Source organism: Molothrus ater, chromosome Z (assembly GCF_012460135.2).
Source record: "Molothrus ater isolate BHLD 08-10-18 breed brown headed cowbird chromosome Z, BPBGC_Mater_1.1, whole genome shotgun sequence".
Taxonomy (NCBI): domain Eukaryota; kingdom Metazoa; phylum Chordata; class Aves; order Passeriformes; family Icteridae; genus Molothrus; species Molothrus ater.
This window is the reverse complement of record NC_050511.2, coordinates 63,930,830-63,956,337: the sequence shown is the minus strand read 5'-3', so window position 1 is coordinate 63,956,337 and position 25,508 is coordinate 63,930,830. Positions and strand designations below refer to the sequence as shown.

General features: G+C 41.3%; 2 protein-coding genes across 3 annotated transcripts in view; one reads left to right on the top strand and one right to left on the bottom strand.

Moving 5' to 3' along the window:
• Positions 1-13,163, top strand: part of ENTREP1 (endosomal transmembrane epsin interactor 1) — a 28,055-nt gene extending 14,892 nt beyond the window's left edge. The window contains exons 7-11 of the mRNA XM_054517792.1: positions 3,872-4,001; positions 4,588-4,660; positions 9,165-9,314; positions 11,055-11,338; positions 12,447-13,163. Of these exons, the coding sequence (XP_054373767.1) occupies positions 3,872-4,001; positions 4,588-4,660; positions 9,165-9,314; positions 11,055-11,338; positions 12,447-12,656 (847 nt within the window). The 3' untranslated portion in view covers positions 12,657-13,163. The remainder of the gene's footprint in view (positions 1-3,871; positions 4,002-4,587; positions 4,661-9,164; positions 9,315-11,054; positions 11,339-12,446) is intronic.
• Positions 13,164-14,585: 1,422 nt separating this feature from the next.
• APBA1 (amyloid beta precursor protein binding family A member 1) overlaps positions 14,586-25,508 on the bottom strand; it is an 82,708-nt gene continuing 71,785 nt past the window's right edge. For both annotated transcript variants that reach the window (XM_054517821.1, XM_036402726.1), the window contains exons 11-13: positions 20,700-20,819; positions 19,900-20,040; positions 14,586-18,541 (exon numbers count right to left, since the gene is read on the bottom strand). In XM_054517821.1, coding sequence (XP_054373796.1) covers positions 18,470-18,541; positions 19,900-20,040; positions 20,700-20,819 — 333 coding nt within the window. In that variant the 3' untranslated portion in view covers positions 14,586-18,469. The remainder of the gene's footprint in view (positions 18,542-19,899; positions 20,041-20,699; positions 20,820-25,508) is intronic.

The window sequence follows — 25,508 nt, the reverse complement described above, 5'->3', positions numbered from 1 at the left end:
GCATAAATACAGTGTGGGTAAGGGGGTAAAATGTTGTGGTTTTGAGTTTAGATTCCCTAGGAACTATTTCTGGGTGAGAGAAATACTACTGCTTGACACAGCTGAAGACTTACACGAAGATGCTGTCAGGAGCAGGGGAGGACAGTAGTTGGGATGCCAGACACAACCATTTGGCAAGCCAGAGACCCTGAATGGTGTTCCCCCTGAGTGACCTGAGTAATTTTCCTTCTCCCTCTTGAGTTCTTAGGGCTGACTGAAGGGTGTGTTTTGACTGCACTGCTTGGAAAAGTAATCCCTTACCTTGCAGGTTATTTGCTCTTAAAAGTAACTTGCAGGTTGGCTTTACTAGTTTATGAGTCAGGTGGGGCTGTTGGAATCCTGGATGCTGAGAATTTTAAACTTTCTGTGCTTATAGGCACAGACCCACAAGAGAACACTGCATTTGACCTGAGGCTGTGAAGAAGGCTTCCAAAATTCATTGATAGTGCTGAGATAACGGGTGTGTAGTTGGTTAGAAGTGCGTAATATCACAGGGTGGAAAACTTAAGAGTTTGGGATTTTAGAATATAGGAAAAATATGAAGCAAGATGGAGATTTTAGGGTGGAGACAGGTTGTTATTCTTTACCTTCTTCCTCCTTCTTCATGGGTTTGTAATTGTGATGTTTTGTAATTGGGCAGAAAACTCCATATTGTGGACTTTTGGGATCAGTCTTTGGGATCAGTCATTGGGTTAAAAGGGAAAATAATCTAGGTGTCAATTCTTAATTGGATAGTTTAGCCTTAAAAGACCTTGTAACAAGAGACCGTTAGCCATTTTGTGCCTTCTAATGAAAAGCTGCCGAACACATGGTTGTGAGACTGTTTTACTGATAGGGAATAATAAACACCTGAATCAGAACATGAACTACTGTCTCAAGTGCCTTCAGGGCTGCATTATTTTGTTCTGAACATAAAATATTTATACATAAAGTATTATGGTGCTCAAGCAGACTGTATGACTCTTGTTCAAAATTCCTCCTTTTTGCAGTGAGCAGGAGTGTTTAGTTTATTTCACTGTTTCGTCAGAAATAGCATGCATGACTTTCAAGACTATATGTTCCTGGCAGAAGCAATTACAGATTTTGGGATTGCCTAGAAAATTATAACATGGCACAACAGTAGGATTTAGAATGAACAGGTTCTCTGAAACACCAGAGGCTGGATTTGAATTCAAAATACTACTGAAATCCTCTATTTAAGTCTTGGTTCAAGCAGCTTATGACAACAGAGTGAAATGTATAATGATCTTTGTAAGAATAGTATTTATGCTTTTCAGAGTTCTCCTGCTTTAAAATGGACCAGTTGTTCTTTTTCTAGCATGTCATTCTGGATGGTTATCTCTTTCCCAGCAGCAGTATATATATATATATATATATATATTTTAATTTTGTAATGATAGTAATTACAGGCTGATCAGTAAAGCTGATGATGACATCTTTCTGAAGTCAAGTTACTTGTTTTAGGGTGTTCTGGGTAGTTATACAGGAGTGCAGAAGTTATAGCAGCAGACTGGCTTTATTTCTGTTTTTGGAAGATGAATAATTATGACTCAGCCCAGGCTGAATCCTGCAAGAGTGGCTGAGATGGGATGTGGCCATTTCTCAGTCAGCCTTCTCACACTTCTTCCTCCCAGATTGTACCCTGAGCTCCTTTTAGCTCCTGTGCCCTGGCTTTCTGTGCTGAGCTCCCTGGTCCCTGCATCCCAAGGGTGCAAGGAGGGTGTGACAGGAGCCACATCCAGGGAGGTGAGCACAAATCCGCAAGCTCTGAGACAGATACATCCCCTGAAAAGGGAAATACTACAGTCATCAAAATTTGTGCCAAAGATATGTTTGGAATGGGCAGGCCTTCTCTGCCAGTCTTTAAATTGAAACATCAGGGGTCCAGATATCAAAGATAATTTGTTTGCTCACCTGTTCATGGGAAACTTTTACATTTGTTGTTACATTTAATAGCAAAAAAACCCCTAGCCCTTCAAGTGTCTGGTCAATTCCTACCTCTTATTTCATACATTAAAAAATAGCAATTACATTATTTTTCAGGGTTGGCACAAAGCAAACAGTGAGAGCTGAGTTTACAGGTGAAAAATAAAATGTGAAGTTTAGCAGGAGTTGGCCTTTGATCCTTGTGGGTCCCTTCCGACTCAGGATATTCTGTGATTCTATGAAAGTGTCACAAGATGTGTAAATTTAAGGGAAGCGATAATGTATGTTGGGCAGCAAGGCCTAGAAATCTGCCACAGTTCAGTTTAAAGTATTGTTTGTGTACCTCCTGGAAATTACTTTTACAATTAAGGGACTCCAGGGAGTGCTTTTCTAGTTGCATATTATGTAATAAGTTTTACCATAATTGTTGGACATAGCATTAATTTTCAAGGTATGACTGAGCTGGGTAGGCCAGATCAGGCATGTTTAAAAACAAAACTAAGATTTGAAGTGTATATAACTTTGTGGCTTACATTGAATGTAAATTCAGCATCAGCATACTAGGAAAATGTGAGGAAGTAATGTTGATGGAGGATCTGTCTCCAGAATTATTCTGAAGCCTTTTGGAGCAGATTAAGTAGATTGTAGTTAAAAACTATTTTAACATACTTTGTTTTCCCCATTTTTAAGGCTAAAAAAGATAATGGCCAGCTGTCAAAATATCTGCTTTCCTTTCCTCAGATTTCTCTGTGCATTACCTCCATTGCCTTCACAGGAGCCTTTCATAAGAGGGCTTCCAGCTTCTCATTTTGAAAGTTTTATTCTTTTCCTGTCTGTGCAAGTGATCTTCCATAGGCATTTCTGTCATTCTGCCCTTTCCTCTGAGCTTGCAAGAAAAAAATTTTCACAGTCATCTTTGTTCCCTCCAGCCAGTGTCCAGAGAAGCCCTAAATTCTGTGAGGAAGGACTTGCTTTGTAGAGACTAGCATCCACTAGTGATGGTGAATGAAACCTGACCAAAATTCAGAGAGCAAAATACAGGTTTCTATGTGTTTCTTGAGGTTCCTGCTCAGCACCAAATCAGCAAATAAAATTAAAAAAAAAATGCAGAGAAGAGCTGAGGTGTTTTGGGTCACAGACGTCTCTGAGGATTGTGCTGGGGAGGTCTTCCTGCCAGCTCTGCTGTTGACCCCCACATTGTTACAGTGTTCCTGGGGCAATGTAAACGTATGTTTATCAAAATGAAGGTTTCTCTAGGCACTATTCTATTTTCTTCCTTCTCAGAGCTACCTCCTAAGAGAAAGATGTTGCAGTAGAAGGCCTTTGGGATTTCTGCTGTGGTAAAGTTTTCAGAGAGCTCTTTAGAAACTGAGGAGTAAGGTTAGCCATGAGGTGCATTTGCCTCATACAAGCCTTTGGAATTGCTCAACTATAATATTGTTGCCTTTCACAAAAACAGCCTTTAGTTTGGATTTGGCTTTTTCTGTGCAGCTGTATCTGAGCATAAAGCACCAGGTCAGAAGTATCTTGAATTTAGGTTATAAGTAAGAACTCAGTGGTTCACAAAACTCAGAGATAGGCTGTCACATTTTGAGTGACAACCTGTACTTTAATTTTTTTGTCACAAAACTGAATCTCTGATGTAAAACTGATATGGGTTCCTAGGCCCAAAGATGTTTGAACTCTGGGGAACACACTAGAGAGGCGCATCCTGAGGAGCTAAACTGAGAATTACTCTTGCCATCTTCTGAGATAAGGTCTTGTAGATCTTGGCGAGTCTAGTATCTGTGTCTTGCATCCCAAAATCTCAGCTGGCACAGAAAGCCAGTGGGGTTTGGTAACAGGTGATTTTTTTCTGCAGCTGGAAAGCCATACTAACAGATTTGATCTGTGTTATTTATTGCAGCACACCTGTCTCTGATGTGATTTCACTGCACTATATTTATGTAACACGAATCAGAGGGGTTGAAGTGTACTGCCCTCTGGACCCACCTCCACCCTACGAAACTGTTTGCAGCTTAAAAAGCTCTGAGCAGGTATGGGCCACAGGAGTTTAATGTCTGATTTGGTTTTTTCCACTCTAAGGGAGAGGTTGGACTCAAGCATGCTATATGTACATCAGGCGGATACATTTGATTATGAATGTAAATTTCACCAGAGATTTTAATTAGTCACTTATCTGTGGAACTGTAAAGTTTTATCCAGTTGGAAAGCAACCCAGGCATAGGGAGAAGGAGCAGAAAGCAATGTGGAGCACGCCTGTTGCTGGTTATTCAAAAAGACCTCCTTGCTTTAGTTCGCTTACTCCTCCCATGAGGGACTAGGTCAAGGTTTTGGCATCACTGGCCATCCTTTTTCACTGGTGTTTTCAAAAGACAGGCACTTTTTCCCAGAAAATACTGGGTAGGATAAAATTCACTGACCTGGATGATGAATATGAATATTAGACTGAATATGAATATATCCACTGGCCTTGATTTTGCCATGGGATTGAAGTCATATCACACAGTCTCTCTGTAGTTAAGAACAGATATTCCATTTCTTAGGTGGATGTTGCAGTTCTTAGAAATGCCAGAGAAAGGTGGTGACTTGTGATTTTTCAACTTTTGTATTCTATTCCAGGGAGGTGCACTTCAAATAAATGGTGTGGAAGAGGTTGATTCAGGGGAAGTAATTGACAGGCAGTCCTTTCAAGGTAAAAAGTAATTTTAATGTTTGTTCTAGAATATTCCCTCCAACACATACAACTCAATAATGCAGCAGCAGCATTAGTTCTTTGACAGACAGCCATCATACTGCAAACTAGAAATACAGAATCATGATTGTTTTGGGGTGGGAGCAAGGATTAATATTTAAAATGTTTAAAAGCACAGCAAGTTGTTTTTATGCAAGATACAGAAAGAAGGATATGTTTCCTTTTTAGTAACCTAAAAGTTAGTTTTTGACACTATATGCATATGTTTTAAGAAATGATGTCCACCTCCGGTGCTTCCCTTTTTTTAGTCTATGTGATGGGGCCTGTTAACATTTTGTTGCTGGTAAAAATAGGAAAAGGATTGAATAATGCAGTACTGTGTGGAGCTAAACTGGGAATTACTCCATTATCCAGCCTGAACTGGAAGAATTACTAAATAATTTCTGCATCCTGGTACGGGAGATAACTAACCTTCTGTTAGAGACAGCATCAAGTTTGCTCTGCACTGTTTCAGAAAACCATGCCTATGGCTCAAAGTTTTTTTTAGCCTAATGTTTGTTGCAATGTAGGCTTGTGGCTGAACATCATTAACTTCCAGCTTTTCCAGTACAGCCCATGAAAATGTGTTCCAATTTTCATTAGGACTTGGCTATTGTGGCAAGATTGTCTCATTTGCAATATCCACACAACAGAGTAAAGACTGGGGCAGGGGGGAAGCCCCAAATCTTTTATTTGATTGCGGCCTGTCTTCTGCCAGCCTACTTACTAAATGTAAAAAATCCTTGGGTTTGAACTGCATCAGCTGGAATTGTTCCAGTTATGTGGAGTCAGGGGAAAAAAAAGAGTTTGCGTAAAGTCATACTTTAGCCAAATGTCAGCTCTGTCAAAATCCTCTTAAACTCTGACCGTCTGCCTGAAACCTCTGAATACAAGCACTTGGGTGCTTATGGTGTCTTGCCAGCTGTGATAATCAGAATGAAGCCTTTTGCTACAGCTCCTCTGGATTTCTTTCTCAAAGCTTTCTTACTGGTAAAACTCCTGTTGCTTTCTCTGAGCTCCTGTGCACAAACAAAAAGAGGTTATCAAATACAAGGATACATGTTAAAAAGTTATGGGGACTGGAAACAGGAAAAAAATAGCATAGAAAATGCACTTGCAGGGAAAGACAGTCAGGAAAGTGTTTTGTTTTATTTTGTTTTGTTTTGAAAAAAGGCTCTGATATCACATTGTTTGAGGCATTTGTTTAAAAATTTCCTTTGGAAGAATCAGACCTACCTGAGCACATATGGCAAAGGGTACCCTCCTCTCTATCATCCTAACTGGTTTGTCCAGTATTTTTTTAAATAAAAATGTCTGTAAAGAAACATTTAATTATCAGCCTGCCTGTTAAATTCAGATAAAAAAAGAAAGTAAGCCTCTTAAGAAAGAAAATTAACCCTGCTGCTTCTTCTAGATGCCAGGGCTTCCTAGAATTTAGGAAAACAGAAATATATGGAGCAGTATCTCTTCCTTTATTTAAATTTGGAGAGGTGTACTACATCTGGCTGGAATGGAGTTAATTTCCTTCATAGGAGCCTATGGTGCTGGTTTGGATTTGTGACCTGGGGGGAGTGTTCCAGCGTTGTCATTGTTCAGGGACTGGCTGGGATCAGTCAGTGGTGAGTGACTGCTTTTGCATCAATTGTTTTCCCTTGAGTTTCTTGGGTTACTATCCTCCCCACCTCACTCCAGCTGTCGTTATCTCAGCTCATGAGTTCTGCCACTTCTGTCCTTCAATTCTTCTCCCCGTATCACTGGGGAAGATTGAGAGTGACTGTGAGGGACTGAGCTGCCTGCTGGGGTTAAACCACTGCAGGGGGGAAATACAAAGGGGGGGCGGGCTTATGTTGGAATTGTGGCAGAGGAAGTCTGTGGGCGGTCTCAGCTGATGCGGTGTAGCAGTCCATAAATAAAACTTGATCTTTCAGTTTACACTGGCAGGCTATCATGCCAGGGCATTTGTGTATGATGCTGATTCCCTTGGCATCATCAGGGCTGATAACTGAGCATAGCTCCCAATGGAAGTTAGAGCTGTGGACTACTCTGCCAGCAGAGTGAGGGGAATCCTGACTTCTGTCTGCAGCAGGAGCTCTGAAGATTCTGTGTGCCAGCTAAAACTGTTTTACTGACTTCACAATCACTCCTGTGAAGTAGAAAGGGACTTACTTCCCTGCTGAGTGCAGTAGGAAGACAATGCAACATTTTGCTGGTGGCAGGAAGTGCTTAGTAGCTGCTCTGTATCATCACAAACTAGGTGTACGCATTTCTAGTTCACACCACCATAAGACAGTTATCTCTCTGAAACATTAATATTATTAAGGATTATCTTAAGATCACAAAATCTGTTGATTAATCTGCTTAGAATTTAAAGAAAAATACCAAACAACCTCTCCAAAGTAATAGCAGAATTGTACCTCCAGGGCTTATTGCTAACACAGCTCCACTGGTGATGAAAAGTTTAGATTGGTGATGGACTCTTTAATCCTGCATGATTCTTGGTCTGCCATATTTTGTTGCTGGGCCTTACCTTATAATTTTCTAGGCTGGTACCTGTTTTATATAGGTTGTGTCACTCTTTCTTCTCTTTAGAGATTCTCAGTTGCATTTGTGTACATGATAAGGTGCTGTGCTCAACAAGTACAATCATCAAAGCCAAATTTTCTTGATGCTCCTGCCACTGCTGCTTACCTGTTAAGAGTGACACCACAGATTTTTGCTGTGTTCTGAATAAAAGACTATTTACATGAATTTGATTTTGTACTGGGTTTGCATGACCAATTTTTGGTAGTGGCAAGGAAGCTGCTGGAAGGTTTGAAGCTTCCTCTATGCCTGGTAGAGCTCCAAAGATGGACCTGCTGCTGGAGAAGGCTGGACCAGTTAGAAATCATGGTAACACCTCTGTGACAGCACATTTAAGAAGGGAAAATAAGTTACTTCGCAGATGTATTGGTGGTCAGAGAAGAGTGAAGTGAGAATATGTGAGACAAACAGTCCTGCAAATGCCAGGGCCAGTGGAGAAGGAGGAGCAGGAGATGATCCAGGTGCTGGAGCAGAGATTCCCCTGCAGCCCATGGTGCAGCCCATGGAGAGGCAGCTGTGCCCCTGCAGCCCTGGAGGTTCACAGGGATGCAGAGAGCCACCTGCAGGTCATGGAGAACCCCCCTGGAGCAGGCTGGTGTGTGCAAGAAGGCTGTGGAGCCAGAACAGGCTCCTGGCAGGGACCTGCAGACCACTGGAGAAAGGAGCCCATGCTGGAGCAGGTTTCCGGGTAGGACTTGGTACCCACCCTTTGGGGGACCCACGCTGGAACAGGAGTGACCCCATGGAAGAGTGACCACACTGCAGCATTTTATGTAGAACTGCTGCCTGTGGAATGGACTCAAGATGGAAAAGTTCCTGGAGAACTGTCTCCTGTGGGAGGGACCCCACGCTGGAGCAGAGGAAGGACCCCTCTCCCTGAGCAGCAGCAGAAACTTGCCATGAACTGACCATAACCCACATTCCCTGCACTGTTGCAGGGCAGAAGAAGCCCAAGGGAGGGATAGGAAAGGTGTTTTTAAGATCTCTTTTACGTCTCATTATTCTGCTCGTTTTTGGGTAAAATCAGCCAATACCCACGAGCTGAATCTGTTTTGCCCATGATAGTAATTGATAAATGATCTCTTCCTGTCCTTATTTCAAGTCATGAGCCTTTCATTATGTTTTTCCTCCCCTGTCCAGCTGCAGAGGGGTGTGGCTGTGGTGGGTACCTGGCATCCAGTTAAGGGCAGCCAACTACAAATTTTTAAACTCCTGAATGATCAATAAAATTGTTTTTTGTAATATGCCAGGTGCCACTAGATGGAGATACAGAACCAAGCTTAGTGAGAAATGTACATAGCTGCATCCTGTCCTGTTCATTAAATTGCAGCATATAGTTTCACTCTAAGGAAAGGAGTGGGAAGGAAATAGCATGTCACAAGAATGCAGGAAAATAATTAAGTAAAGATTTTAATTCCTTTTTAGGGACTGGTCACTGATTTACAAGATACTTAATTGCAAAAGATGACTGACCTCTCTAACTGTATGCTGTCATATCTTGGTACAACTGCCTATAAGCCCGAGGATTTGGGGCTCTGTGAGATTTAGTTTTTTGCCAATAAAGCTGTGGTTCCCTTCTCTCTGATCAGGTAGTTTAAGGTGATTTTTGTACTAGGGTGTACCAGACTGTAGTCTTTCAGTACTCCAGTTGCATAAGGCTGAACAGGTTTTTGCAAACATTTAAACAAGGTTTAGACCAATGTTACTGTTCAGTAAGTGTGGGTCTGTGCACACATACATGCTCCTCTAGACCTTTATGACCTCTGTCATTACAGATTTACAGATTTCCCCATTACAGATGGGGAAAAAAAACAGTCTCTAATAATGGCTTCCACAGATTAGCTTTATTTTGATTACTTCTGCTTTTCTGTTTCTGATTATTCAGCTGAAGAAATTCAGGAGCCTTCCAGCAGAGTGAGCCTTTCCCCTTCAAATGCAAGCTGTGTGCCTGCAGGAAGGAACAGAAGAGCCTTCAATCCCTTGTGGAAATGTTCTAAAAGTGATCCTGGGCTCCTGCACTGCCAGCTGCTTCAAGGTGGCTCTGTTTTGTCTGTCAGTGATTGTGTAATGGTTCTTTGAAAGAACTTTTCAGAAGTTTGGTACATCGAACCTCGTACCTGCAGAAATCAGCTGCTTTTTCCCAAAGGGCACCTACATAACAATACTCTTGTGCTTTGCCAAACCTTCTCCACCTAACTCCTCATCTTGCTGCTCTTCAGGTTTTCATATCTAGGAACAGGGTCTGGGTATGAGGGAGGGGTAGTGGAAAATGAGGAGAGAGAGGACACAGGATTCCTCAGTGCAGTGACATCTCAAGTCTTACAAGTGCAGTTGTCATTGTGAGTAATAAACCATAACTGGCTTGGGGATTTGGTATTAGCCCATAAATTTTGCTCCCCTTTTATCAAGCCTCATATTGTCAAAAAAATCCCTCAGAAACTCAACACAACCCATGGTGGAAAGTTGATGAAATTGCTTTGGTGTCAGTGATCTAATTCTGTTGCTGTGGGAAAACTGCTCATGTGACTACACAGTCAGTGATACTGCTGACAATCTTGAAAAACGCACCTGTCAGGCGTCTTGCAGTTTTTACGAGAGGATTTTGGAATCTCAACAGTAGCTGCTGATACATACCAGCACTCAAAATGTATTTTAAGTGCCAATGGGGCATATTAGTAACAGCCATTTATTTTGGATATTGGGAGCATGTTGTCTGGATTACACTTGTTTTTGTGGAATGTTTTCATGGCTGTGCTGTATCATGTGTTTTTTCTTGTCCTCCTATCAACTTCCACCACGGCAGCCCAGAGAATCTGCTGCTGAAGCAGTAGTTACATGACACAGAACCTATTCATAGCTGTGAAAGTGGAGTGCTTCCACTGTACAGAGACCCCATGTCAGGAGCATTTGGAAGCTTTAGGCTTGGTGTTCCTGAGGTTAGGTCTGTTCAGCAGTTAGATCTGAGTTAGTCACCAGTGCTACAGAATAGGAACTCACTGCAACAGGGGAATTTGCTTCGAGGTAGCGCTCTTCTTGCTGGGAAGTCTTGCGTCTCCTCCTAACAGTTTTTGGTCTGAAGCCAACATTAAAGTGCTTCTTGAATAATCTGTAGGTGTGGTTTTGTTTTTCTTTTTTGTTTTTTTATTCCTTTTAATGGGGTCAAAATTTGGTAACTTGTTTATACCAAAGGCAGTGAATTTTTGACCAAAGGCAGCAAAATTGATTCTGTATTGCCCTTTGTTTAGTCCTTGCAAGGTAATTTTGAATGTTTTGGTGTGGGTTAAGTTGTTTTGGGTTTTTTTCATTGAATTTCTAATTTGTAGTATTACTAGCTTCCACCTTGGCAGGTAGTGATTTTCAGGTACAATTTGTCCTCTTGACTGCTAATAACTAAAAGTTATAAAGAGTTTAGGAGACATCATAAAAGCCTTATACCTTTATGTTTACATTAACACTCAACAGGCATTTCAGGTCTCTTCAGATGAGAAACGAGAAAGGAACCAAATGTACACAAAATGACAAAGTGCTTTCCAAAGGGGAAGAGTCCCTCCAGACACTGTGACATGTAATATGCACTCAGTCATAGCTACGTATGACTATTTTACAGGCATTTTGTGTAAATCTGATAGAGTGAGCCTTCCAAGCCACCCTGACCATGCCAGACTGTCAAGTTGTACAAGGTTAAACCATGCACTGCATCCTTATTGAATGAGGAGGGGAATCTCTGGGAATACTATCAACTATGCAGATTGTTTACTTGGTTTTTTGTCTTCAGGGACAGTGCTCAGCTGTCAAACTGCAACACTCAATGATGTGAATCCACTGAACGCTGTCACCTTGCGGAAGAGCTCAAGAGCCAGAGCCTCGAGGGGAAGACCCCAGTCTCTGATAGACTATAACTCTTACATGGACACTAAACGGCGTGTGGCGTGGATCCTTGAGCAGTCCTGCAGCATGAGCCCAGACATACATGACTTGGTGGAAAATATCAAGTCTGTTTTAAAATCAGATGAGAAACATATGGCAGAAGCTGTTACCAGTGCCACTTTCCTTGAGCAGGTAGTTTTATTACTTGTACTGATAGATGTTGCCCCTGGTTCGGAAGTATAGGTTTCCATTTGCCAATCTGTCGGAGTTCTTGAACCAAACTGGCTTCCTTCAGCACTTCAGTTCCACGTAGGGAGTGTGTGAGAGGCTGTGACATTTTCTGCTCTATCACCTAGAAGCCAGAGTATGTGTGTATTTGAAAAATGAGTCAGTCTTCTATTGAGGAATCATGAACTGTAAATAACATAACAGCATTTTATACTGAGTGTGGCAGAAGAGAGGGAGAAGTTATAAATAAGCATTTGCTATTGCAAACCAGAAGGAATGGAGGATGACAAGGAAATTTTTATGTCAATCCACTAGAAGCAACTTTTTTGTGATGGGCTCTCAGGATAAAAATAAGACCTAGTACTAAAGAAAAGCAGAAAATAGAAAATTTGTGCTTACATTAATAGAGTGAATATCCAGAAGTTTCAGACACTGCAGACTTCATCAAACAAATGTTTTGGTAACTTACAGACCATTTAGGTAGATAAATTGATTCATGCATAGCACAAGTGATTTGCTATGACAGCTGGTTTTGGTTCTCATGCAAAACACATCAGTGTCATTTAGGCTCTGCAGATAAAGTGGGATTTCCCACTGCAGCCTTCAGGCAGCAAAAGCCTTGACAAATATGACAGAAACAGGAGGGAAAAAGGCTCCTTAGAACTTAACTTATCACACAGGCCTGAAGGTTATTACAGTTCAGTGGCTTCTGCAAGGAAGCAACATTTAGATTCCTTCTATAACAATACCAGACATGCCATAGGTTGGAGTGAGAGAATTCCTATGCACCTTTAGTTTCCCCCTTTTGAGGGGGAAACTAAACCAACCTAACAAAAACCCCACAAGCAACAACAAAATTAAAAATCACCCCACTCCTTTTCCCAAGTAGGACTCCCTTTTCCCATGCCTCCTTGGGAAATGCTAGGGGTTTTATAGCTTTTTAAATTATTCTTTAAACATAACAGACAACACTACAACTAGCTTCTTCCTAGTTGGGTAAAAAACTATTCTAACAGAACAAGAACCAAAAAAGAAAACAAAGCTGATTTAAACTTCTCTTTTATTTTTAAAGGTGATGACAACACCTGCCCAGCAAGCCACATCATTGAGAGTCCATGTGTTGCCTTCTAGATTGCACCCTGGATTGCTGTACCTGGAGAGCTGTGGTGACCTGAGTACTTTCACCACAGAGGGAGAACAGCTAGCAGAGAGGAGAATCCAAAGAGCAGAACATGAACGGCCTCACAGTGTTATTGGTGTTGTCAGAGAAACTGTGCTTTGAGCTGGCCTTTTGGTTATTCCTCAGCAGAGCACTTCTGTCAGACATACACATACTGCAGAGGAAAATAATCTTCTGGCAAGTGGGTGGATGGGTTTGTCAATTATCACCTTCTTTTTTAATACTTTGTGCACAGACTCCAAAGGGGGAAGATCATTCTACAAAGAGCAAAGAGGAGATTTGAAAGCTGACCTTTACTGGGCTCTCAGCTGCAGCTCATCTGTTTGTGATACATTGGTGCCCTGCATCTCTGTGAAGTTTGGTAATGTGTAGTTGTGGGGTATGATGATACATCATCCTTGTGGAAGGAGCTGTCAAAAGCAGTATTGAAGAACTTCACAAATTTTTGGCATTTTGGTTTAAATTAAAATCTCCTGTCATAAAATGGAGACCTTCAGATATGAACTAAGTTAGTAAAAAATGCTGAACAGAATTCTAAAATTATTCTTTATAAAGGAAGGCTGTTGATGTGCAAACTGTACTAAAAATAAAATCTGTCTTGAAAAAGTGCTCTTTTGGCTCAATGAACTTCTCTCTTAATGGCAGAACATTATTTTTGTCTTAATGATGGAACAACATCCAAACCCAAAAGCACAGGTGTTTTGCAACAGGTGATGATGGCTTGTTCCTGTCCTGGGAAGAAAGGCACTCTCTGGGTAGTTTCATTTAAAATACTGTTTGTTACAGTAGGTGCTATGAACAAAGAAGCTAGTATAGCTAATTTTATATTCCTTTAGGTGCTGGGAACCCCAGATTGTGCAGCATCAGGCAGGGCACCAAGTTATGCAGATCCGACCATTTTACCCCATATTCAGATCATCTGACATAATTAAAAATTTTCTTAGAAAACAACTCTACTCATCACTTCTACAAACAAAAGGGCTGTTCACATGGGACCTTACTGCTGCACATCTAGACGAAGGCAGGGACACATGTACTGCTGGGTGGTATTTACATTTTGAGTACCACTGGGGCTGCCTGCAGGCTCCCTTCTTAAAATAAACCATCTAAATTTATTCTGTGGCCAAGGGACATCCCTGGAGGTCCATCTGTAGGAGCAGGACAAAGCACAGCACAGGCCTGGCCCTACTCAGGTTAAGAGGCACATGGATCACAAACTCTTCATGTACCATGATTTTAGGTCAGGATTGTTCCATATGCTTCTGCACGGAACATTTATTTAAATTACAGTCCCATCCTCGACACTGACACTGTCAGTCCACGCAGGTCACCAGCATCACCTCTTCAGCCTGCAGCACTCTACAGGGTGCTGGAACTGGGGTGGGTGGGGTCTGCTTGTCCTCTGTGTGGATCCCAACCATTAAAAATACTGAAGGAGGGGGCAAGAAACACATCCCCTGTGTATACAGCAAATCTGCTGAAATTTTTGTCTGTACTGCTAAAGTTAGGGCTTATGTTTATCCACAAAAATGCAGAAAAAATTGTAACACAGAAATTGGTATGTACAGATAATGGAAAGAGTAAATAGGAGGATGGAGGGTGGTACACAGGGGAATGCAGAACAGAAGCTCAGCCTGTCTACTGCGCCCTTGGCCAGGGACTTCGCAATTTCTTCCGTCTGTCATTTAAGCAACTACGGTGAAATACTTAATTCTCTTATGTTGATGGTATTTGTGTTTCATGTTATGAACAGCCACTAAGTGGCTGAATGCCCATGTTTAGTTTTCTTCTGAATCAGCTGTGGTGTGTATTGTCATTTTTGTGCTTTCAAAGTACTCTTGAGAATCTATGACGCACATAAAATTCTATGAAGCCTCACCAGAAGCAACAGTCCCTGGATGACCTTTTTTTGTTGACTTTCAAATATAATAATATTTTTCATAAAATCTTATATCTTTATTTTATGATTATATATTTTTAAAAAAATTAACCTTAGCAGAGGACTTCCAGGAGTAATTCTAGGGACAGACATATCAGAATTCTACTTTTATTTATTGAAATGGTGTTAGGTGGTTAATAATAAATCATGCTAATGACATTTAAAGGAAAACAGTGATTTCAGAAACTAATCTAAGTGTGAGGAATTTTTATCAAAATTATGAAAAAAATCCTACTTAAAGTTATTCAGTCAAATAAATAATATTTCTGTCACAATCACAGTAGATTAGGAATCACCTTTGTTTAGGAGCACTAGTGTCATGTAATGCCTGAAAAGAATGCTGTTTTAAAAATAAAGGTAACAGCATTGCTTCATGCCTGCAGAAACATAGATAAGAATTACTCCAGACTAAGTGGCAAAAAAGAAGTTCAGACACCTTCCAATTATGCATGCATTCAGCACTGGCAAGTCAGCCTCTAGGTCAGTATGAGCAAATTCTCAGCCTTGTCTGAGGTATTTTTGTTTTGTAGTTTATTGTTGCAAATCTTACAGACATTAGCGCTCTGTTAAATAAAGGAATGTAGCACAGTAAATACATCACAACAAAATAACTGGCCAGAAACCCCTCACCCTATCCCATCCAAAGCAAAAAGCCCACTCTTCTCCCCTCTGTCTCTCCCCCAAGTCAAACCAGCACAGCTTCATTAGAGAGGTCAGAGACCTGTGGCAGAAAACATCAGAGTAATTACATTCAGTAGATGTGCAATATCAACATTCCAGGCTCACATATATTTATATATATATATTTATATTTTTATATAGAGATCATTAAATGTTTACAAAGAACAATATTGTTACAAATACAATACTATGCTTTTCCCAACGCTTTACAATAATTTCTATTCATCCTCTTTACAGAACAATAGTACAACTTCATAGTCTAGGTACTGCGCTAAATATATACAAGAGATCTCAACCATGTTGCTGTCTTGAGAAATACATTTCTTTTAGAAAAGAAGGAAAACTAGCAAACCTGGAAATCCAAACTGAGACTCAAACAAGATTCAAAACAAATGTGAAACTTCTCAAAAATAAAAAAAACAAGGGATGTTTCATCCTTAATGTAAACACTGAAGAGTTAATTAGACTGTACGAAGCAGCAAGGATGAAAGAAAAAGAATTCAGGTCTGTCACTGAAGAAGGAATGTAAACCTTTGAAGGAATGTTCCTTTACATCTGTTAAAAATCCCCATATCTGATCTATCAAACCGCTGCAACAGTCTAGAGAACAGCCAGCTTTCCCATTTGAGTTCCATTTTCTTGAAACTCTGTTTACAGAGTAAAATGGGATTGTTTACTAGACTGCTCTCCGAAGTGTGCACACACTATGGACCTCTCAGTTAAGAAATTTTATGCACATACTGTAACTGAAAAAATGAGATTTTTTTTTGCTAAGCTCTGGTCCTGCAAGCATTCATTTGCTTAATTTTAAGCACCTATTTAGGATGAACAGTAACTTCACAACCCCCCAGCTGCAAGATTTCCAAAGAAACAGTAGTTTCTTCTCTTAACACATTTGCATGTTCAGATTTTCATCATTTCCCTGTGAAGTGAGCTAAAGACTTCACCACATGGGCTAGACAGAACCACAAAAACAAGTGAAGTGGAGGGCATACACATAGCAGAACCAGAAGCATGATAACTGTGTCTTCAAGAGTTCACTACGTTTCCTCAGGCAATTTATGGAAAGGCTGCACTGTATAGAATCTTCTAAATTGTACATGGTTATATACCATATTTACATTTATTACTCTATATATGGAAAGTTCTAGAAAAAAGGTTCAAATTACCATAAACCAGATGTCTACAGTTAAAACAATATACTCACAAGCCATTAATTATCTTGTTGCATCAGTGAGGCAGCAGAGTTAAGTACTAACCTGGAATACTAATACCATTCTCTTGTGCAATCTGCTATTCTGGAGCCTTGGATTAAATTATATAACAACAATAAATGCAAGTAAAATCAAGTCATTGTACATTAATCTCAACACTAAAACATATCCCCTTACTACAACAGTTTATGCACCACTTTGTTATGTCCCTTAAATATCTGCTTCCCACAGAAATACAGTTCATCCTCTAACTCTGATCAGGCCATGGTTATCCATGACTTTAGAAAGCCAAAAAACGGACCCATGACAAGAGTGCTCAGTGGTTCTCAGCAGTGTTTGCAACAAGTGCACGTGCACACACCACTTCCATGAATCCCCATAGCAATGTCTAGGATCATCACTGGACTGCAAGCAACGCTTACATTGCACAGCTCACGTCACAACAAGTGAGACACAAGTGACTATGAACAACACCGCATTTGCAAAGCAGAAGTGGCGTGTGGCTGTGTGTTGTCTGCTCTTGTTTTCATCTCACTGAGCCTTTCCATCACAGCAAAACACAGCACAAACTGTTTGTTTAAAAGAAATCAACATACTAGCCTGGACTAAACGCATGGTTCAACTTCAGTATAAACACCAGTATACAGTCCTGAAAAAAAGTAACTACAGAGAATGTAGAATTCTCTCACTAGGAAGAAAAGACACTGCTTCTTTTTATTTTGAACCCTCTTAAAGAAACCAAAGGACCCAACCCAGCCCCTTTTTCCCATTTTGTCTCTAGCATGCAACTTAGAGGCTAATCAAATACAAGATTTCATACATCCCTACAGTTAATCATCTTCATACAAGTGCATATAGTACACACATATCTCTTTTAAGTGCCATATATATGGGAAAAAATCACAAGCTAAATTATATAAGAAAATAAATAAGTTTATTCCTGCCTCATCCTTTCAACTGTTACCTACATATCATGAACTAAATAGGAAGTCAATAAGATTAGACAGGTCTTTGGACAAAAATATATGTTAAAACTGGCTCAGAGAACAAAATTACTTAGAATAGTCTGCAGATCTCTTATATTCAAACTTCATAAATAGGAAGCACAATTTTAAAAATGTCTATATACACTGGCACACATGGCTATGTGCACCAAAATCGGAATTAAGAGCCTAGAAAAGTGTAGCTATTCAGCAGATCCCCTCAATATTTTTCTTGTGGTTATTTAAAGATTCTCCCCCCCACTTCTTTAACCTCTAAAATCAGGAAGGGACTATAAAACACAAAGCTGAAGAAAACTAGGAGATAGAAACCTGGGGGCAGAGAGAGGGAGGCAGCTGTAAAAAATGCCTCCCAAATTTCTTAGTGTAAGTAATGCAAGAATAACATGCTTCAGGAACTTATGGAGTATCTTTTGGAGTCCTACTATCATGAAGAACAGATGACAGAGGGGAATTAAAAGGTGTGTATTTGGACAATTCATTTTACAACAGCAGCATTTACTGAATCTTCATAAGCAGGCAATTTTTCCTGAGGGCAAAATAATCCTTTTGGTATTCTACTTTCCCCACAGACACAAACCTTTAGTACTGAGCTTGGAACCTGTGAGAAAACAGGGCAAGAGAACCAAAGTCACAGGCAGGATATCCAAGGGGAACACCTTTTACCCTATACTTCTATCTATTTGGTAATTTTTCATTCAGCAACATTTAATTTACTCAGTTTGTAAAATTACAGCCACAGAAATAAAACTGATTATGTAGCATGAAATAGAGCCATCTGTGAATACTGCTGTAAACTATGCTGCTGTTATTCTCCTGTTTTGTATGTGGAGCTGTATGAAGTGTCACTTGTAAAAAGATGCAACCAAAATAGTTCCACAGGTATATTTTGCCCCTTACCAAAATGGTGGGAAGAAGAGGGAAAAGGGATGAAGGAGATAGCAACAGTGTATCTGTGTCTGTGATGGGGGGAGAGAGAAAGAAATGTCTTTGCAGACACAGAAATGCAGCACTAGAGAGACAAGCACTAATGAGGAAAAAATAATCTTCCATGCACACTGTGACGATGAGGTGTCAGCTTCAGATGTAAACTGGTTGCTCTTGTGCAGTCAACAGTCTGTACATGGCAGCTGGCATAGTCTTCATATGGATCTAGAGGAAATAAGCCAAATTAATCCATGTTTCTAAACATGCATACCTCACGTGAAGGACCCAGATAAGGTCATACAAGGCAGGAAAAAGGGTAAAACTTGAGAGTTTTCATACCCTTATTAAAGTATTGCAGGTGATGATTTTATGAAACAATATGTTTAGTATTGATGAACCATCTAAAATTGTCCACATGTCATATTTTCAAGGTATGGTTCTTCTAAAGCATAGAAGTATGGGGCAAATAATGAAAGAAAAGGTGCACAGGCTTGCTCTCAGTTCAGCTTTTTAGATTTGATTAGCAATGGGGCAACAGAGGTAGAACAGAATTCCAACACAGTTTGAGTTGGAAGGGTTTTCAAAATCATCTAGTCCAAACTGCCCTGTTGCAGGTATCAACAGTTTTCACTAGAACAGGTTGCTTAGAGCCCTATGCAACCTGGCCTTGAACACTTCCAGGGATGAGGCATTAACAGCTTCTCCAGGCAATCTGTTCTAATGGCTCACCAACCTCATAGTGAAGGATTTCTTCCTATGCCTGATCTAAAAATCTACTCTCTTTCAGTTTAAAACCATTGCCTTTTGTTCTGCACTGGAGACCCTGGTAAAAGCCTCTCTCCATTTTTCTTAGAAGCCCCCTTTACACATTGAAAGGCTGCTGTCAGGTCTCCCTGGAGCCTTCTCTTCTCCAGGCTGAACAACGAAACCCCTCTCAGCCTTTTCTCACAGGCGGAGGTGCTCCAGCTCTCTGGCCCTTTTCAGGGCCTGCATCTGTATCTGCTCAAGCAGGTTCATTTGTTTATGCTGAAGGCCCCAGAACTGCACAGAGGACTCCAGGTGGGGTCTCACAAGAGCAGAATACAGAAGGGAAAATCACCTCCCTGTTGGCCACACTGTTTTTGATGCAGCCCAGGATACAGTTTGTCTTTTGGGTTTCAAGTGTTCATTCCTGGCTCATGTCCAACTTTCCTTCCACCAAGTTCCTCTCTTCAGGACTGTTCCCAATCCCTTTAGGCCCTTAGTTTCTTTTGATGTAGGAGATTGCCCAGACCCAGAGGCAGGACCCTGCACTTGGCCTTGCTGAACTTCACAAAGGTTACATGGGCCACTTTTCTAGCCTGTTCAGGTCCCTCTAATGGCATCCCTTTCCTTAAGCATCACTGATCATGATGTTACCTTCAAACTTGCTGAGAGTGCACCTCAATCCCACTGTCCATGTCACTGATGAAAGACATGACAGATAGAGTGCTGGTCCCAGTACAGTGCCTTGAAGGACACTGCTCATTACTGGTTTCCACTGGTTGTTACTGGTAACAGCAATGAACTCTGCTATACCGCCTAGACACATTGCTGGTTCTTACCTCACCAACAGCATTTGAGAGGATGTGAACAATTTTCTCATGGGGTGTTGCTACAACGCTCTGCCCATTGATTTCAATGATCCGATGGCCAACACGCACACCTCCTCGCTCTGCAATGCCTCCTCTCATAAGGCTACAGATCTGCAAGGGAGAGCACAAATTTATCATGGGCTGGATAAGGAACAGAAACTTTTGACTACCTGTTTTTTGCCTGCAATATATGAATCAACATTTAAGTGCAGACTTGCAACAGCAAATTCTAAGATGCAATCTATCACTGACTCCAAAGCAAAATTTGTTAGTGATGAGTAGCTAATGGATATTCTCTTCCAAGAGCAGAACAAACTGTCAGAAAAGGCTGTTTGTGTTGTACATTACATGTCTTTTGGTTTGGAAATTTGAGTGTAGGAAGGACCTCAATTTAATAATGTTCATTAGGCAGATGCCTTACAACAAAAAGGATCAAGAACAGGCTTTTTCTTTTGAGATCATGCAATGGCTTGGCTAAAGACATATATGATGCATGCTGAAAGCAGACTCTTCCACACATTTTTGGTTTTTTAAGCTGAAACAACTTTTTTATTCCTCTGTCTGACTGTAAATTTGTGAAGTAAGTGGAGTCAAAGACAAAACCTCTTATTAACACAACTTTTATATCTCAGACTTGACAAATGTAAAATCCTGCTCGCTGTAAGGGAGAAAATAGCAGCTTCCCTCTTCTCACACTGAAACTTAACCACAAATGGAGAGGAAGTTTCATGTGTGTTAAAGCTTGATCAGAAACAGTGGAAGGTACTTACGATCCCATTCTGCACACTGAAGCCCAGCTGATATCTGAGGTCTGGTCTTCTGATCAAGACTGTGGTTACTGGAGGACATCTAACTATGTTCAGTTTAACCCGGGCCTGGTTTTTCAAACCCTGAAAAAAAATACCAAACTGAGAGTTAAACATGTAACATGAGCAGAACAAAAAAAAACTTGTTAGAACGATCACATGGGAGCAGCCTTGAATAAATAGATCTTTGTATGCATTGTACCAGAATCTGATCACTTAATGCCAGACACAAGCAACAGAATATTTAGTGAGGTAAGGGAAAAAACATCAAATTTTTCTTGCCAAAAATCTGGCACAGTTGTGTTAAGAAAACTAGATTCCTGCTGGTAGTTTCTTCATTTGATAACAGAAATCATACATAAAAGGATATTAAATCAGCTCATGCAGCTCACCAAATGACCAATGACTTTTAAATAAGTAACTAAGTTACTTACCAAAACAGTTGCTTCCCTAATGAAACATACTAATTTCTGTCAAGCAAACAGTAGGTCTCCCTTATATCATCCTCGTATAAGCAGCGCTCATAGTTTCTATTATTCACAGAATCGCAAGATGGGTCAGGTTGGAAGGGACCACTCTGGGTCATCTGATCCAACCTTCCAGCTCAAGCTGGGTCATCACAGAGTACATGGCACAGGATTGTGTCCAGATGGTTCCTGAATATCTCCTGTGAGGAAGATTCCATAAGCCTCCCTGGGCAATGTGTTCCAGTGCATGATCACCTACACAAGTTATTCCTTTATGTTCTCATGGAACTTCCTGTGCATCAGTTTCTGCCCCTTGCCCTACTGCTCAGCTCCACCAAGAAGAGCCTGGCTCCATCCTCTTGGCATCCTCTGTGCGGATACTTACATTGATAAGGCCCCTCTCAGTTCTCTCTTCTTGAGGCTGAACAGGCCCAGCTCCCTCAGCCTTTCCTCATGAGAGAGATGCTTTGGTCCCTTAACCATCTTTGTACCCCTCCCCTGGACCCTTTCCCAGAGCTCCATGTCCCGGTTGTGCTGAGGAGCTCAGAACTGGACACAGCACTCCAGATGAGCCTCAGCAGGGCCGAGCAGAGGGGCAGGATCACCTCCCTTGAGCTGCTGGCAGTGCTCTTCCTGAAGCACCCCAGGACACCACTGGCCTTCCTGGCCACACGGAGACACTGCTGGCTCAGGGACAACTTGTCCACCAGGATCCCCAGGTCCTTTTCCACAGAGCAGCTCTCCAGCAGGTCAGCCCCAGCCTGTGCTGGTGCATGGAGTGGTTTCTCCCCAGGTGCAGGATCCTGCATTTGCCCTTGCTGAATGTCAGAAGGTTCCTCTCTGCCCATCTCTCCTGCCTGTTGAGGACCCTCTGAAGGGATGCACAGAACTTGGGTGTCAGCCATTCCTCCCAGCTCAATCAGTGAACTTGCAGAGGAGGCATCTGTCCCTTCATTGAAGACATTGATGAATAACTTAAAAAAACCCTGCACCAGTATTGAACCCTGAGAGACACTGCTACCTAGAGACCTCCAACCCGACCCTGTGCCACTGATTATGACCCTCTGGGATCTGCCATTCAGCCAATTCTCTATCCACCTTACTACCCACTAACCCAGTCCATATTCCCTGAGTTTGTCTACTAGGATATTGAGAGAGATAGTGTTGAAAACCTTGCAGAAGTTGAACATCCACTGCTCTCCCCTCATCCATTCAGGAAGCTGTTCTTCTGTAGAAGACAATTAATTTAATGAGGCATGATTTATCTTCAGTGAATCCATGCTGACTACTGCTGATCACCTTATTGTCATCGTGGATAGAGATGGCCTCCAGAACAAGGTGTCCCATCACTTTCCCAGGGATAAAGGGAGGCTGACTGGACAGTAGTTCTCTGGTTCTCTTTCTTGCCCTTTTTGAAGACCAGGTGACATTTGCTTTTCTCCAGTCCTCATACCAATCTCCAGATTGCCATGAACTTTCAAAGCTGATGGCCAAGATCCTTATTGTGTGTTTGCTAGCTCTCTCAGCCCTCATGTGTGGTGGTGTTCACAGGGGTCCCAGGAAGAGGGAAGAGATGAGGATCTTGACTCCATGTTTCAGAAGGCTAATTTATTATTTTAATATGTATATATTATATTAAAACTATACTAAAAGAATAGAAGAAAGGATTTCATCAGAAGGCTTGCCCAGAATGGAAAAGAATGGAATGATAATAAAATCTTGTGATTGACCAGACAGTCCGAGACAGCTGGACTGTGACTGGCCAATAATTAGAAACAACCAACATGGATCAATTAAAGATGAACCTGTTGCATTCCACAGCAGTAGATAATTATTGTTTACATTTTGTTTCTGAGGCTTCTCAGGAGAAAAATCCTATGGAAAGGATTTTTCATAAAACGTGTCTGTGACACTCATGGATGCATCATATCAGGGCCCATGGATGTGCAGATTTTGAGTTTGCCTAGGTGTTTGCCTTAAATAACTCAATTCTCTTTGACCAAGGGAAAATATTCCTTCCAACATTTCTTTACCCTGATTTCCTGGGTCAGAGATTCCTGAGGGCTGGTCTTGAAAGCAAACACCATCAGTCCAAAGGCACTGATCAGTAACTCTGCTTTGTCTGTGTCCTCTGTCACCAGAGTGCCCCCTTCCTACAGTAACAGGTCCACATTATCCTTTGTTTTCCTTTTGTTGCTGATGTATTTGAAGAAGCCCATCTGTTTTCCTTGATATCCTCAGTCAGATTTAATTCCAAATGGGCCTTGGCCTTCCTTGTCTCAGCTCTCCTTAGTCTGACAACCTCTCTATATTAATTCCAAGAGGCCTGACCCTGCTTCCATCTCCTGTGTATTTATTTCCCTGCTTATGCTTGAGTAATGACAAGAGTTCTTCCTTTACCCATGCAGGTCTCTTGACCCCTTGTCTGACTTCTTGCACATTGGGATGCGTAGTTCTTGAGCTTGGAAGAAGTGATCCTTGAATCAACCTCCCCTGCAGGGCCTCTTCCCATGGGATTCTGTCAACATCCCTACAGAGGCTAAAATAAGCTCTCCTGAAGCCCATGGTTGCAGTTCTTACTTGCTCACAGGCTGGCCCCAATCTTCACACCTCCAACAAGCCCTTTCCTGTTTGTTGGGTGAGGTGATGCAGCACACCCATTTCTTGTGGGATCCTCCACCATCTGTGACAGAAAGATGTCACCAGTGCTCTCCAGGAACCTCCTGGATTGTTTGTGCTTTGCTATGTAGCTTCTCCAGAAGATGTCAGGGTAGTTAAAGTCCCTCACAAGAACCAGGGCCTGTGACATCAAGGCTGATGTGAGCTGTCCTGTAGAAGGCCTCATCCATCTCTTGACCAGGCATCCTGTAGCACACACCCACAAGTGTCACCCTTACCAGTCTGCCCTTTTATCCTAACCTTTAAATTATCTACTCACTCATCATCTACCTCAAGATAGAGGTTGATACCTTCGAAGTACTCTTCCTCCCTTCCAACTGAGTTATATCACATTCACCATGAACTCCTTGCTACTAGAAGAAAATTGAATGAGAAAAATTTATTTTTACTGTCAGAGTGGTAAAACAAGTATTACCCAGAGAGGTTGTGGAGCATCCAGTCTTGGAGTTACTCAAATCCTAATGGGCACAGCATTAAGAAGCCTGCTCTATTTTGAACCAAAATGTTGGTCTATCCAGTAACAGGAGTGACTGCCAGACTCGAGATTGTGTTCATATGGCTAAATGAAAACAAAAATGTAATAGACCACAAATAAATGCCAGCTTGACCCTTTGTACAACTTCAAGTACTCAGAGCTCTTGGAGATTGTTAAGAGATTTTTGAAATTATTAATTCACACAAAATATAAGCCATAAATCCATTTATAAATAAAATTCACATAAAGAACTAAATGCTTTCTAAAAAATACAGCAACTTTCAGCTCGCTTAATTAAACACCTGCCAATTCCAGTATCTGCTTCTAAATCCCTTTTATACATACAGTAGAAATCTAGGTCCCACTGCAAAGTGTCAGACACTGACTTCAAATGATTAATTCTGGAAAGTAGTTTCTACTGTAGCTAAGGTAATATACTGAAGTCTTTACATAGAGTTTACTACTGCTGATTCTGTTGAGCTGAGCTCCAGATTCAGCAGTGACTTAAGTAACTAAACTGGAATCCTGGCATGATGAACTACCTTGAAGTCTGTTTTCTTATCAGTGCCTTAAACTGGATGTAATCAACATTGGGTGTAAACAGCTGTTCCCACAGTGCTGAGCTCAGCTTGGCTCATTCTTGAAAGTTGCTGCAAGACAATGAATGGGTGTCTGACCACAAAATGACAAAGCTCATGGCTGTGGGAGCTGCATGTACTCCACACTCAGGAGAAAGAAGATCTGAACTCCACCTCCTCCATGACTATGGATTCCTCTACTTGGTGAGGAATTAGCAGTGCACCTCACATGCTCAAGGGGCATTCACTTTCTATAGGCAGATCTTGACAACACCACATACTGCAGAGAAGAGGGACTTCTCAACTTGAACTACACTGTGGGCACAATGTCTATGGAAAAGTCTAAGGGGCTTTTGACTCAGCATTCTAATCCTGAGAGGTGGGAGTCATGCAGAGTACTGGGGATGCCCATTTCTATGAGGAATTTAAGTGTCTAACTTTGGTCATCTGAATTCACTCAGGGTACATGCACAGAATAGATTTGATACTGTCATGCCCTTACTTCCCTGCTGAATGTGCAAGTTACTTACATGTATTCCCTGGGGCAAAAAACTAATGTCGTCCCTAATGAAAA